General features: G+C 61.7%; 1 protein-coding gene across 7 annotated transcripts in view; it reads left to right on the forward strand.

Annotated features, from left to right (window-relative positions):
- Positions 1-3,114: 3,114 nt before the first annotated feature.
- Positions 3,115-15,295, forward strand: part of CFAP46 (cilia and flagella associated protein 46) — an 88,879-nt gene continuing 76,698 nt past the window's right edge. For 6 of the 7 annotated variants that reach the window (XM_045068471.1, XM_045068473.1, XM_045068475.1 and 3 more), the window contains exons 1-9: positions 3,115-3,221; positions 4,339-4,463; positions 4,661-4,792; positions 5,340-5,404; positions 6,600-6,764; positions 7,635-7,758; positions 8,195-8,289; positions 9,293-9,403; positions 13,458-13,557. In XM_045068471.1, the coding sequence (XP_044924406.1) occupies positions 3,173-3,221; positions 4,339-4,463; positions 4,661-4,792; positions 5,340-5,404; positions 6,600-6,764; positions 7,635-7,758; positions 8,195-8,289; positions 9,293-9,403; positions 13,458-13,557 (966 nt within the window). In that variant the 5' untranslated portion in view covers positions 3,115-3,172. The remainder of the gene's footprint in view (positions 3,222-4,338; positions 4,464-4,660; positions 4,793-5,339; positions 5,405-6,599; positions 6,765-7,634; positions 7,759-8,194; positions 8,290-9,292; positions 9,404-13,457; positions 13,558-15,295) is intronic. The other variant, XM_045068476.1, reaches the window with a different exon arrangement.

Raw genomic sequence — 15,295 nt, forward strand, 5'->3', positions numbered from 1 at the left:
AGCAGCTGCCCCACAGCCGGGAGACCCAGCTTCTTCATCCACGTGTGAAGGTCATCACCTCACAGCACAAAATAGCTGCGCAAGCTCCAGCCTTCATGGCCGTATTTCCACCAGCAAGCAAAAGGAGGACCCACCAAGGGGTTGCTCTCCCTGTGAGAATCCTCCCCTAAAATTGCTTTAAAGGGACCAGAAGTTGGTCACTTGACCACACTGGCTACAAGGGAGGTGGGAAGTGAGGTAGCCTTCTGCTTGCCAAAAATCGGAGCCTGTTCCTGGGGCAGAAGAAGCGGAGAAGGCGTAAAGAGAGACAAACAGAACGTGGAGCAGCACGGACTTCTGCACCGTCTGGGAGGCGACGCAGCGGGGAAAGCTGACCCTGGAACAGCGCTCAACATTCTCTTCTCTGGCTGCCTTCCCGGGCTCATCCCGCAGCGCCTGGCTCCTCCGGGTGCCAGCGGCTCACAGCTACCCCGTCCTGCTGCCCCAGGCCGGTGCTCCTCCCCACCCAGCTGGGTCTCAGCTCAGTCCCACTGGCCCTGGGACCAGACGCCTGCACGACCGCCCGTGGTATTCTGCAGGCTCTCCGCTGCGAACGGCGACTGCAGGGGTCCAACCACGTGCCTGATGCTCCAGGAAAGAAAGGGCCCTGCCTGCCCCCTCTTCCCTCGGAGCCACACCCTGGTCTCCCCAGCCTTTGGTTCCCTCTGCCTGGCCCAGAACCGGGTGGACACAGACCCGCAGAGAGGGTTCCTGCACACCCGGTGCTGCTGCCCTCCCTCGTGCACGTGCCTGCACGTTGCTGGCCGGTGCCCCGGCTCGGTCCTCCTGCCCGCAGGGAGGCAGCCCATCGCGTGCCCACAGCACACGGGGCTCCCTGCTGGCTATGTGTGCTGTTTCCACTTCAGGGCTAACAGGAACCGAGCTGCAGTGGACATCCTGGAGCACGGCTCTCTGCGGACACGTCATCTAACTTGGGTAAACCCCTAAAAGTAGATTGTGGGGCTTTAGGGTAGCAACTTGTCTAACTTCATTAAAAACCTTCTGTTTCTCAGCACCATGTTTCATTCCCACTGGCCGTGGGAGAGGGTCCCGTGGGTGTATCTCACCGATACTCATCATGGTCAGTCTCTTCCGTTTCAGCAGTCCGCGTGGGTCCACAGCAGGACCTCGCTGCGAGTTAGATCTGTGTTTCCTGCTGACTCTTCCGCTGTCCAGTGCCTGTCCGCATCTTCTGCCCAGTTTTTGGTGTGTTGTCTTTCCTTAGATTTACTGGCTTTTAAAACTATGCCCTGGGTGCAGTTCGCACGTCAGGTTTATTTGTCACGAATATTTTCTCCCATTCTGTTCATTTTCTTACAGTCTTTCGAAGAGCAGGGGTTTTATTTTTGATGAGGACAGCTCTGTTCTTTTCCTTGATGGCTTCAGTCTTCGTGCCCTAGCTAGGACGCTTCCGTCTGCTCCAAGATGGTGCGCTATTGGCTTTCTGTCCCCCACACACGGCCTGTGACCCGGCTCTGACGAGGGCTGCCTGGCGGGGCAGGGGGCTGCGTGTCCGGTTGCCTACCCACCTCCAAGGTGTTCTGGCACCATGGTGAGAAAAGACTGTCCTGTTCCCTGCATCAGCATGTCGGCCAGATCAGCAGACCCTGCACACGGGATCTGGTTCTGAACTCGGTCTGCTCCGCTGGTCTCCACTGTCTTCTGTACTGGGACGGCCTTACTGTCACTCTGGAAATGATGGAGTGTGAGTCCTCCAACGCTGCTGTCCCCCTCACGGTCGTCTTGGCCACTCCAGGTCCTCTGTGTTTCCGTGGATGGGTTAGGGTCAGCTGTTGATTTCCAGAAAACGGTTGGCTGGGCTTGCGGCCGAGCGAGCCCCTCGGCGGGAAGGGCCGCTGGCAAACCCGCGTCCTCCACGTCTGGGCACTTCTCTCAACCGGGCTTTGCAGCTGTCGCGCCGGGAGAGTCACCTCTTTTGTTCAGTTCGCTCCACACTGGTTTGTTTTTGATGCTCTTCTCAGTGGGGCGGCCCCTGTCGTCCTCTGTTTGGTGCGGCCCTTAGAGACCCCGTCCACACCCGCCAGCTGGCGCTGCCGCATCCGCTGACTTCACTTTCTCAGCCGCTGCGGGTCAGGAGATGCCGCAGGACTCTCGACCGCGGGTCCCATTTTAACCAATGAAACCGTCAACCCGGAAAGGGCTGGACTGTCTTCTCCGTTAGAAACCAAGTCCCTGCCCAGGAGCCGGTGCCCCGCCTCACCGCTTTCCATCAGAGCCTCGGCCTCTACTGCGGGCCGCCCTCCCTCGCCCACCCACTGCCCCCCCGTCAGAAAATGGCTATTCTGGTCGCTCAAGGCCTCGCCCTTGTTCACCCCAACCGCTCCTCTCGCTGACCTCTCGGACACATCTGATGCAGCGGCCCCTCCCCCAACACCCCTCCCTCGGCTCCCCGCGGCCCTGCCCGCCTCGCCCTCCACCTCTCTGCACCCCCGCCCCCCCCCCCCCGACAGCTCTTCCCTCCGCTCCTGGCCGAGGGGTCTCCAAGGCTGGGGGGTCTCCAGCCCCGCTCCCCCCGGGCGCCCGTCCACAGCCGCACGCGTAGGCGGAGGCGCGCAGACCACCTCCAGCCCAGAGCCTCGCAGACGCCAAGACGAAGCGGCCGCCCCGGCCCGCGGGGCGCGACCCTCTCAGGATCCGAGCCCCAGACCCGCATCCACGGTCGCGGCCGCTGCGCCCCCGCCCAGGGCCGAGCAGGTGCGCGGGATCCGGGTCTGCAGGACGCACGAGGACGCACGGGAACCGCCCCGGGCAGGAGCACGGGCAGGAACAGTCGGGCCAGACCCAGGGGCGTCCCCGACCTGGGGGCTGCTCGGGCGCGGGCGCGGGGCGGCTGCAGCATCTCCCCGGGAGGGTGGGGGGAGCGGCGCGGGGCCCCGACGCGAGCGCGCCCTGCCCTGGCTCCGCTCCCCCGGCCGCGGGGCCGCGCGCCCGCCCCCACGTCGCTGGCGGGAACACGCGGGACTGAGCGCTCAGGGCGGGGCCCGGGCGGCGGTTCGCCTCCGCCTAGTGTGGCCCCGTCGCCGACCCGTAGCGCCGGCCGCGTCCCCTCGGTCGCTAGGCAACGCCCCGCGGCCGGCTGCCGGAGGAAGCCCGCGGCGCTCGGTGCGGCGCCATGGACCTGGTCATCACGCAGGAGCTGGCCCGCGCCCAGAGCCAGCAGGGTGGGCGGGGGCCCCGTCCCCGGCCGGAGGGACCCGGAAGCCCCCAGGACCCTGCCCCCGGGGAGGCCACCCACCCGTCCCAGCGGACCGCAGACCCGGGGCGGCCGGGTCCCGCCGGGGGTGTTCCCACTGGAGGCGGTCGGGCCCGCGCCCCCCCCCCCCCGCCGCCGACCCCCGCGGCCCGCGTCGTCGTCCTCCGCGGGGGCTCGGGATGCCTGCCCCCTGCTGCGGACGCTCGGGCCCGGTGCAGACGGGGGCGGGCTGGGGTGCGGCCGCGGGGGGCGGAGGCCGGACGGCGGGGGGGGGAGCCCGGACGGGGGGGGGGGGGGGACCGGACCGCGGGGGGCGGAGCCCGGACGGCGGGGGGGGGGACCGGACCGCGGGGGGTGGAGCTCGGACCGCGGGGGGCGGAGCCCGGACCGCGGAGGGGGGGCGGACCGGACCGCGGGGGGCGGACCTGGACCGCGGGGGGTGGAGCTCGGACCGCGGGGGGCGGAGCTCGGACCGCGGCGGGGGGGAACCGGACCGCGGGGGGCGGACCCGGACCGCGGGGGGGTGGAGCTCGGACCGCGGGGGGCGGGGTCCGGACCGCGGGGGGCGGAGCCCGGACTGCGGGGGGGGGACCGGACCGCGGGGGGTGGAGCTCGGACCGCGGGGGGCGGAGCCCGGACCGCGGGGGGCGGGGACCGGACCGCGGGGGGCGGACCCGGACCGCGGGGGGCAGAGCTCGGACCGCGGCGGGGGGGGGGGAACCGGACCGCGGGGGGCGGACCCGGACCGCGGGGGGTGGAGCTCGGACCGCGGGGGGCGGGGTCCGGACCGCGGGGGGCGGAGCCCGGACGGCGGGGGGGGGGACCGGACCGCGGGAGGTGGAGCTCGGACCGCGGGGGCGGAGCCCGGACCGCGGGGGGCGGAGCCGGACCGCGGGGGGGCGGAACCGGACCGCGGGGGGCGGGGTCCGGACCGCGGGGGGTGGAGCTCGGACCGCGGGGGGCGGACCCGGACCGCGGGGGGTGGGGCCCGGACCGCAGGGGGCGGACCCGGACGGCAGGCCCCTCCCACACTGGTCCCCGCGCACAGCGGAGCCACGTGCGCTCTCTTCCCTGCGCCCCGGCAGATGAGGCCTCCCTGAAGAGGGCCTACGAGCTGATTAAGTCGGCCAACCTCGGGAGGTCAGAGTTTGACCCCATGGAAAGCTTCAGCCCCGATCTGTTTGTTTTGTGCGCAGAGCAAGCCCTGAAGGTACTGAGTGCGGGGCGGGGGGCGGGGGCGGTGTCCTAGGAGGGTCGCTGTTTCTGGGAGCAGGAGGCGGAGCCGCGGAGAGCAGGCGCCCCAGGGGGGGGCGGGGGGTGCGGGTGGGCCGATGCGGTCCTCAGGTCTGTCTTCAGAGCCAGACACCCCTTCTGGGGTGTTGGTGGCAGGACTGCGGTGTCTTGCAGATGGGGCACCCCGCCCTGAGCGATGACTGCCTCCGGATGTACTTCAAGGTGAAGGGGCCCGTCACCCAGTTCCTGGGCCGAGCGCACCTGTGCAGGGCCCAGCTCTGTGCCCCCAAGTCCACGGAAAACCTGGTGAGAGACGCCCCAGAGGGCAGGCCTCCATTGGAGGGTGAAGCTTTTTGGGGCGCAGCCAGCCCCCCTCTGCACCCCCCGCACTAGGTCCCTGTTCCTAAGCAAATGCTAATGGCTTGTGCCGCTCCGGGTTTTCCCCGAGGCTGCCTTGATTCTCTCAAAATGTTACATCTTGTGTCAAAAGACTTACAGTCTCGACCGGCTCCCGAAATTGCTCCCGAAATTTCAGTCTGGTCAGGCAAACCCTCAAGAACTCCAGGGGAAGGTCCGCGAGCGATTCCTTGTCAGTGCTGGGAAACAGGCCTGTTCCCCGCCTGTGCTTTCCCCAAGTTCCTGTCTGACCTTGGGCGTCTGCATGCTCCCGCTCTGGCCGTGCCCAGGACAGCTGCCCTGGACCTGGGCCGGGTGTGCGTGCGGACTCGCGAGGTGCCCCGGCTCCGGCTGCTCTCACACAGGCTCCCAGGCCAGTCCGTAGACGTGGCCACGACGAATGACTGATGTTTCAGTGGCGAATTCAATATAATGTTGAATTTTTATGTTGTTTTAGGAGGAATTTGAAAATTGTGTGACTCAGTATATGAAGGCAATAAACTTTGCAAAAGCAGAACCCAGGTATGCGTAATAGAATCGGCCGTTTCTAACTGGGATTGGGTAAAAGGTCCAGGACCAGGATTTACCACGTGCTTCTGCCTGTTGAGACGGTGGGGGTTGCCCTTGCGTGCCCTCGCCGAATGCTCTGTCGCTAACGCGTAGGTCTGGGCCGAGCACAGAGTCCCTTGGCTTCACCCTTTTGTCTCCTGCGGTTCCTGTGACCACATGGCGTTTGACTGTGGGAACTTCTCCCTTGGCCGGTCTCCATGGCCCCCTTACTTTCTGGGCCTCTGTGGGTTCAGCATCAGGGTCCCTCCCTCCCCGGCCCCCGCTCGCCCACGTCGCCTCTGGCAGACGGGCCGAGGCCTCACGTGCACAGCGACTTAGCTGCAAGTCCTGCACACTTTCCTACTGAAGGTTTCTTTCATCAAAAAGAAATGTTAGAGAAACCGTTACGTTTGCACACAAATGGTAGTAACTCGACCTATTTGAGTAGGATGCGCCGCTTACGGGAGGTGCAGGTGTGAATCCCGACTCGCTCCCTGGGTGTCCGGATCAGTGCTCTGACAGTCTCCTCCCCAGGCCCCTGGGGCCTTACAAGGCAGAGCTGGCCTCTCAGAGGTCCCCTGTGGGACCTTCACTCAGGTTCCTCCAGGCTCTGTCCAGCCTCAGGAAGAAGCCCACCGTCTGAGGGGTCCCTGCTCCCCTGCCCACCCCTCCTCCTGCTCCACTTTGCACTTCACACTCAAGCATGGGGGCTTTGGTCCCCAAAGTTTCTGCTCTTCTTTTTTTTTTTTAACCTGCCAGACCCTTTCCCTGCGCTGCTGTCCGGTCTCAGCAGGATGTCCCTTCCTCCAGGAAGCCTTCCTTGATCCCCTCTGCACTTGTCTGTTCTTGTTTATCTCTTGGGAACCAAAGCAGACCTTGCTGGCTGGTGCGTTTTCACAGGGAGCCTATCACTTTTGGAATGACCGAACGGGTGAAGGGCTCTGTAGTCCGGCCTCAGGACTCACGTGGCCAGGTCATCGTGGCTGGACTTGACCTGTAGCCTCCACACCCTCCTGCATAGGCCGTGTGGGTGCAGTTGGCCCAGAGCGGCTCAGATCGCGCTGTTGCCATCTGCTGGAGACAGAGGACTCGGGGACTCAGGACTGGCTTGGGATGGGCTCCTGGTGGGCAGGGACCTGCTCTCAGATGACCTTGGCGCGCCCTGCAGGTACTACTTCCTGGTGTATAACGCATCGGTCCTCTACTGGCAAATGGTGAGGCCGTTCCTCAAGCCGGGCTATCACCACCATCTGCTCTCCAGCTTCTCCCAGGTTGTCAGCGTGTTAAACCAGACTGCGGAGGAAGACAAGGAGTGGCGAGCAGAGCTGATGCTGTGAGTTGGACGCCCGGCCGTGGGTCCCTAAGCAGCGCACCGGCAGCCTCTGACCTGCTGCCTCTCCTGCTCGCTCCTGGCAGGAGGGTCATGTCCCAGGGCAGGGCGGGTATCACTGCTTTCTAATCTGTAGCTACAATTACGTTTGTGTGTGTCTTGTCTGATGAGGTCTGCAGACGAAATCACAGCGTCCTGATCACGGGGGGTTATAACAAGACGAGTGCTTGGACTCAGAACCCAGGAAATGTGAGCTTGGGTCATGATCCTGGCTTGTGGTTTTAACTCGGTTCAGTAAATTGTTAATGGGGTAGACGTTTTAGCAACATGACACTCAGCCAGGATGGCCCTGTTTAGGGAGGTGTGTGCCTAGTGCCTCACCGGAGAGACAGCCCCGAGAAGCCACGGTGAGATCACACGGTCAGTGTGTGATCCTTGTGCTGAGGGGACCAGGGGGCGAGCAGCCAGACTTTCCCTATCTTTGGGGAGCACGACATGCAGGCCAGAGACTGGGGGAGAGTCTGCAGTCTGCAAGGGGACCGAGGGACGGGCCCTGAACTTGGAATCCAGAACCCGTAGGCTTTCCTTTCCCTGCTGTATGGCTGTTTAGGAAATAAGTGTAAGTACGATCTTTGCGAAAAATACTATTTTAGATGTTTGAGGTAGTTACAGTGCAGACATTTCCTTTCCCTGCGGCCAAGGGTAGCACAGCTCGTGGACGCTGCCGAGCCGCGTGCCGCGGGGAGCCCGCGGAGCCGTGTGTCTGTCTGAAGTTTGCGAGACGTAATGACGCACAATAACCTGGTTTTTAGACCTCTGCGGTGGGAAACGGTCTCATCCGGTTTTAATATCTAGTTGGTCTGTATTGCCCAGGGAGCTTCTGGACTGTTACCTCCAAGCCGGAAAAACGGACGAGGCCGCAAGACTCTGTGTCACCGCAGCGCCGTTTATAAAAGCCAACGTGCCGCACAAATACCGACACATCTATTCCGCCATGGTGAGTCGGCACATGAGAGATGCGGCAGAAGGACGTTCTTCTACGTCGTCTTTGGGGACCTGTGTGTCACCACGGCCGGGTCCCTGCACCGAGAGAAAGCGCACGTGCGTCGTGCATCCGGTGACAAAAAACCAAAATCTTTGCCCTCATTGTGATCTCTGACTATTTCACTCGTAGCAGAAGATGTGTTACGATTAAGGAATCGTAAACCCCAGAGCGTGCACGGGGAATGTCATCTTCTGCTCACTTGGGCGTACGGGAAACCAACTTGGGTTCTCCGTGAAAACCAAGTATTAAATGTAATTAAGGAAGAGGTACTTACTCGTTATAAGTATTATTTTAAGAAAGAAATAGTTGTAAAATAATAACTAATATCGGGATTTCTACCTAATCATTTGTTTACACCGACGGATAATTCTCGTCCGCCTCGTGACAGGTGCGACATGGACTGGCGGACGAGCTCCAGTTAGCTGAAGAGAAGACGGCCTCCACCAGCCTGGCCGTCACTTACCACATCAACGTGCTGAAGGCGTAAGTGGTTTCGGGGTTTTAGGTGCCGACTCAGGGTCTGTGGCACCTAGAGGGGATGTGGCTGTGCCGGGGGGTGGGTGACGGTGGGACAGGAGGGCGAGGCGGGGCCCAGAGGACGGGACTCTGCCTCCCTTTACTTAGAAGTGGCCAGAGAGGCTGCCAGTGGGTGAGTGTAGCTTCTAAGCCAGCGAGGAAAGTGGTTAAGGAGCAGAGGCACTGGCGGGCGAGCTCTGTCTGAGAGGCCCTTCCAGATGAGCCTTCACACTTGACCTTGACATTGAGCGAAACAGGAGGGGTTGACTTGGATAGCCCCCTGACGGTAGTGGTCCGAAGTGGAGGAAGAACGGACCCGGGTGCGGGCAGACACCTGCTCGAGCGGCCGGAGGGGATGAAACAGGAGGAGAGCCGCCGTGTGCGAGGGAAGAGCCGTGGGGAGGTCCGGAGTGTGTGAGGCGAGGTCCGCGGGGAGATCGCTGTGTGTCTGAGTCCAGGGAGGCGGTTTGCCGCCCAGGGTCCTGAGCGGGGGAGGCACGAAGGGCCCGGCCAGCCTGCAGGGTTGCCCTCCTGGGGCTCTGGTTCCGGCAGAGGCCTGTGAGGGGAGAGAGGGCCTGTTCTGGGAGCGAGGGGCCTAAGGAGGTAGGAGAAGTCATCTTGGACAGCGAAGCATCGAGGGACGAGGCTTTTTTTTTTTTTTTTTTTAAGATTTTATTTATTTATTTGACAGACAGAGATCACAAGTGGGCAGAGAGGCAGGCAGAGAGAGAGAGACGGAAGCAGGCTCCCTGCCGAGCAGAGAGCCCAATGCGGGACTCGATCCCAGGACCCTGAGATCATGACCTGAGCCAAAGGCAGTGGCTTAACCCACTGAGCCACCCAGGCGCCCCGGGAGGAGGCTTTTTAAGGCCTCTGTGCAAGAAAGTTTAGGGAAACACAGGTCCCTAGACTTTCTGTCTGTCCTGGGATAATTGGAACAAATCTGACGTAACGTTTGAATAAATTCTAGGCAATTGGACAAGAATGAGTTACCTGAAGATGTGGGTGCAGTTCTGAAGGAGGCCTACGGACATTTAAGTTCTTACAACCACCAGCGCTCCCCTGCGGTCCGAGAGGAGAAGTAAGTGTTCGCGTTTTCCGCCGTCACGTCGGCGTGGTCATCGGACCGCAGCAGGGTCAGCCCGGTGGAGAGTCTGCTCTTGGTTCGGGCCTCGAGGTCTGTGCTGTCCGGGGAGCGTATGGGATATGTAACTTCATGTCGTACTTTTAAAATCAAATTCAGCTTCCCAGCATGGGCACGTTTCAGGGTATTGAAACATCTCACAGCTTTCGGAGCAGCCGTGAAACGTGGCGGCGGCCAGACTCCTCTGCCCGCGCACTTCGCTTTCCAGTCTGTGCCTTCCTCTGTCCCCTGGCGCTGCTGGCGTTTGCAGACTTCCCGGACTGGGTTCCCGACCTGGGTTCCCGGCCTGGGTTCCCGGCCTGGGTTCCCGAGGGGGAGCTGCGCCAGCGGCTGTCGGCAGGAGCAGGAGGCGCGCCCTGGTGTGTGCCGCAGGGATGACGGGCAGGCTTCCCCGTGACTCGGAGGAAGAAGCGCCAGCCCTACCCTGCGGCGGTGGTGGCTGAAGTGACCTCCCTGCTCTGGTCCCGTCTGTGTGCCCCGATTACCGCGGGGCGTACCGCTCGCCGTGGGGCGGCCTCTGAACGACGGCCTTTGAGTTCTCAGTGATTGTCCCTCCACTTCTCCACACTCCCGACTCACGAAACACTGTGGCCAAGGTCTGTAATCATTACTTGTGTATTTTTTCACTCTGTCACTCATTTGTTAATTTTGGGGTGTTATGGGTGGAAATGTGTCCCTCAAAAAGACCTATTCAAGTCCCAACCCTTGCTTCTGGTGAACATGATTTTATTTGGAAACAGGGTTTTTACAGAGGTCATCAGGCTCGGGTGGGGTCATACCGGATTGGGGTGGGCCCTCATGGGTGGCTTGGGTCCTCATAAGAAGAGGGAGGTCTGGGATGCAGATTCTCACGGGGCAGAAGGCCAGGTGACGCCGGGGGCAGAGGTCAGAGCATCGTAGCTACAAGCCGATGAGCACAAGGCTGCCGGCGACCCAGCAGGACGGGTCTTGCCCTGGACCTCAGGCTCCTTGTCTCCAAAACTGTACGAGATGAAATTCTGTTGTTTAAGCCAATTAGTAGCTGGTAGCCCATCACTGCCGCCTCCGGAAACTCGTCTAGGGGGTGTGATAACCAGTCGCTGCGTCACAAGTTACCCCGGGGCCAGCGGCGTACGACACACGCCCGTGGTCTCGCGCTGCCTGCAGACGGGCATCCCAGCGCTGCTGCCATGCGGGGGTCGGCGGGATGCGGGGGTGCTCTGTCGGAGCCGGCTGGGGACCGCTGACCTGCGCACGGGGAGTCGGAATTGGGGACGTGGTCAGGCACCAGGCTGTGCGTTCCTAGAGGACGGGGTCATGCAGGCTGCGAGCCAGGTCTCTGGTGGCCGCCCGTGGTAGACTGGGTGAAGGGGCCCCAGATGTCTCCTGTCCGTGTTGTCACTTCTGGAGGAGCTCCTCCACGGCTCTTGCATTTATACAGATTTAATGGGCCAGGGGTGGTGTCTATACATATTTTTTAAATTATTTTTATCATTGCAGTGCCTGGGGACGCAGTTGGTTTCGGCTCAGGTCACAATGTCAGGGATATGAGATCGAGCCCCTTGTCGGGCTTCCCGCTCTGTGCAATGTCCATTCGTGATTTTCTCTCCCTGTGCCCCACCCCGAGCTCACGCCCTCTAAAACAAATAAATCTTTGAATGGGTGGAATCCATCATTTTTCTCCTATTTCAAATTGAACATGCAATAATTATAGGGAGTTTGGAAATGGATCAGTGTGAACCTCCAGCATTAACATCTCACAGGTTGTGAACTGCTTTTCCCATAGAAATTGTGAGGCTGTTCCTACATCACAGACTGTCTGCAGCGAAGTTCTTAACATGGGTGTTCAGGCCCTCTGGGGAGTCAGCCCGAGCTCGTCGGGTCAGAGAGGCCGTGCACACGCATGGCACGCATCTGCACGACTGCCGCGTCCCCTCCGGCCAGCCGTGTGACAGCTGGGCCCTGCCCTGGGGTCTCGCTACTGATATGGGCAGCTCCAGGAAGTTTCTAGAAATGGGACCCTGGGGTACTTGAGACATGCTGCAAAAGCCGTGTGGAGCCCACCTGTGAAGACCCTGGCCTCTGACCTCTCTGGTTGCGGCAGGGCAGGTCGGAGGAGGGGGCGTGCCACTGCTCCCTCCCTCGGACTGCTGCTGTTTTGTCCTGGGTTTCCTGGCATTTTCCCCTGTATTAGTTTCCCATACACTTGTTTTGCCCAATACTCTGGTTTCTCTTCAGAGCGCATAAATCTTTCGCCTTTTACGCTTGTTTTGCCCAGTTTTTTAATAAGGGCATAAACCATTTCATTACTGACTCACAGAAGCTTTTTCTGTTTTAAAATTTGGGCCCTCCAGCTCCTGTGTGTTTACCCCTTGTCCCAGTTTGGGTACCTTTTAGGTGTTTAACATTAATTTTTGATGTACAGAAATGTGGTATTTAATATAAGACTAATTCGAACTCACATTTATCCCGCCAGTCAGGGGCCTGGTGCTCAGTCCTTCCCCGGCAGCCCCGTGAGTCGAGGCTGACCTGGGTCCCCCAGAAGCCCAGGGCCGTGTGCTTCCGCCCAGCGGGAGTCAACCTTGGCCTCGGGTCCCCACCTCTGCCTCGGAGCCCAGCAAGGCCCTCCCACCCTCCAGGTCTGGAGATGGTCCTTGCCCTGCGGTATGGCTCGGGCTTTCCTTTCCCGGGAACGTCTGCTTTTCCTGTGTGTGGCCCCGGGGGCTGCGTCGCGGCTCCTGACGCCGACAGCTCAGTTTCCTCGGCTTCCCGCACGGTCGGCCTTCGCCAGAGGTGCTGCTCGGGCTGCAGGAGGGGCCCATCCCGTGCGGCCTGGGCTCCTGTCTCACTGGCCGCAGCTGCCTTCTGTGTTTGCTTGGGGTGGTTCCTTGTCTGACGGCCTGCGGCTCCGACTCCGAGGGAGGGGCTCTGCTGACCGCCTTCCACCCGGGCTTCTGTGCCCAGAATTCTGGGCGGGAAAAATGTTCTGTTTAAAACTTAAAAAAAAAAAATGACTGAAACTCTGTGATTTGTACCTTTTCGAGTTCTCCCTCTTAACCTGTGCAGTGGGTCCAGGCGGCCAGAGGTCCGGGAGCACGGAGGGGCCGGATGTCAAGAGGCGAGGCCTGCCGGGGCCCTTGGGGCTCCAGGGGCTGAGCAGGTGGAGGAGGCGGCGGGCCGGGACAGCGGGAACGCAGGGGCAGGAGGGTGGCGACACTGGGCTCCACCTGGGGTCCTGAGTAAGACGGCGATGGTTCACTTGCAAAGGGCAGAAGGGGCACCGGCTTGTCCCAGGAGACGTTTGGCATGTCTGGAGGCCGCTGGGAGCCGTGGCGGGGAGCTGCTGCTGGCATCTGGAGGCCGGCAGCCAGGGGTGCTGCTGAGGTCCTGGGTGTGCAGGATGGGTCTCCCAAGCCCAGCGAAGAACCGCCTGGCCGGGATGTCAGGTCGAGGCGGGGGGCCCGGGCCCGTCCTGCTCCACTAGTCTCAGATCACACCGTCTGGTCTCCAGCTCGTTCCCCAAGTTGCCCTGGCCGTCACGGGTCCTTTGTACTCCCAGACGACGTTAGCATCTGCTTGCGGCTTTCTGCAGAGACCGGGACCAGCGGTGCCTCTGGATGTGTGTCCCGTAGCCAGAGGAAGAGGCTTTGAGTCAGGAAGTCCGTGTCTGTTCCCTGTGTTGCTCCCACAGCTCTGCTGAGTCGACAGTGACGTTGGGTGCTGACGGCTGTGCGGGGCTGCTCGTCCCTGTCCCCTTCTGTGCTTGTACCGTCTGAGGGCACAGGAGGAGGAGCAGCTTCCTAAGCGGATCGAGCATTTCGTTTCCGCCAAGTGTGACATCAGGGCCTGGTGGGGGCCGGGCTTGGGGACCGTGGCCATAGTTTTGTTTGGTGTTATCTCCCGTGTGGGGTTAACCAGCGACCGCTGCCTCCCCTGTCGGGTAGAGGAGCACGCGGCCGTGCCCCCCTGACGCCCGCGCCGACACGGGGCCCTTCTGTTTCCTCACTCGCAGACTTCTTCTGCTCTTCGAACTGGCCCGGCTTTCCCTGGCCTTGAAGTGTGAGGAGATAGCCTCCGCCTGCCTCTCCGACCTGCAGAGTGTCCACAGCAGAGTAAGTGGCCGGCGGCTGTGCGCCTGCGGCGCGTGCTCGGGGAGGGCAGGGAGGGAGAGCGGGGCTGAGGCCCGCAGCAGGCGGTGTGGCGGCGAAGAGGCACCGGTTGTGCAGGGGTGCAGCCCCTTGGCAAGGGGGTGCGGCTCGTGCCCCCAGTCTCGCCGCCCTTGAGGCCGCGGCCCAGGTTGCTGCTGTCTGCCCCACGGCTCACCGGAGGGGCTGCCCAGTGTCTCGCAGAGTTCCCGACCTACAGCCTGTTGCCAGCCCCATGACTGGACACTTCCGCCCGTCCCTCTGCTTTCACAGAAGGGGCTGGAATCAGCATTTTGTACCTAAAGCTTTTACCCGTACTTACCTTTATTCCTATAGTAAGTCCACGGACACGAAAGTACTCGCGAATTGCACTTTCAAGGTTTAAAAATACGTGTTAAAATATTGGCTCCAACGAAAGACTTACCTCCCTGCCCGGGCTTCCCACGGGTGCGCACCTCGGCGTGTGCCTTGACTGCGGGGGCTGCTAGGGCTCTGGGCAGAACAGAGGCTCCTGGGCTGCCCGCGGTGGACGCGGCTCCCCAACACCAGCGGGTGCCACGGTGGGCGCCGCGGCCCGTGAGAGCCCGAGGGGAGGGAGGGGGGTCGCCTGGACGCTGGGGCCGTTCCGCCTCCGCCACGTCCTGCACTTGCCCCTGAGCACCTGCCGTGTTTGGTCCCAGAGTCCCCGTGAGTCGCAGACCTCGGCTGCTTCTCTGACGTTTGCCTCCAAATCCAGTCCCAGCGCAGTGTCCCCTCCGTGGCGCGGGTCGTGAGACAGTTCGCGGGGAGAGCCGTCACGTCTGTGGTTCTCTTGGTCTGGAAATTGTTCTGAAGAGGAAGGAAAACTTCACCCGGACCGGGACGGCCGGTGGTCCTTGGACGGCGCTGCTGGCTGGGAGGGAGGCTGGGGTGCGCAGCGGGGCTGCGGGCGGCTGAGGCTGGACGGCGGCGCGGCCAGAGAGCGCAGGGGCCGGAACCGGCGGAGGCACATTTTTGAAGGACTTCAGAGTTCTTTACGGAGTCATTCCCATCCTCTGTTTCCACACACAGTGGCCCGACCTTAGCACTGGGGTGTCCCCCCGCTCAGGCCACCCGCAGACAGCGACCTCCCACGAGAGGGCCGTTCCCCCAGGGCAGTGCTGCTGCGTGGCCTGTGGTATCCGTGGAAACGCCGAGGCCGAGGCCCGCTTCTTTCTTAAACGCGGAGCTCCAGTGCCGACAGCCCCGTGAGTCGCGCCCCTGGGACCGCAGCCCCCTCCCTCTCCTCACTGGCCCTTTGCAGCATACTCCGTATTTCTTGTTCTTGGGGTTTGTAGGTATTCTGGCGGACTCGGAGAGGATGTCTTCACTTTTTAAGTGAAGGATTCTGTGTGTCCATTAAACAGCCTCGGTGTTATTTGGTTCGTTTTCATCTGTGTGCTGAGAAATGTGCTAAGTCTCTCCCTACAAACATGAGCATCTCAGTTTACGTACGCCTTTGTTCTTTCTCACGGGTACTGGTCCCTCTCGGTTCGGAATCGTGCTGTTTTCCCGGTAAGTTGTTCGCCACATGATTACACCTCGACCTTCTTGCGTGATGGTGAGGTTTCTGTCGTCCATTTTCCCTGTGAGGGCAGGGACCCGTCTGACCTGTTTGCTGCTGTGACCCCCCCTCCCAGCGTATGATGTCTGGCACTCAGGAGGTGCTCGGCAAATTTTGTTGACC

The sequence above is a fragment of the Mustela putorius genome, unplaced genomic scaffold (assembly GCF_011764305.1).
Source record: "Mustela putorius furo isolate JIRA1106 unplaced genomic scaffold, ASM1176430v1.1 tig00003909_pilon_pilon_pilon, whole genome shotgun sequence".
Lineage (NCBI taxonomy): Eukaryota > Metazoa > Chordata > Mammalia > Carnivora > Mustelidae > Mustela > Mustela putorius.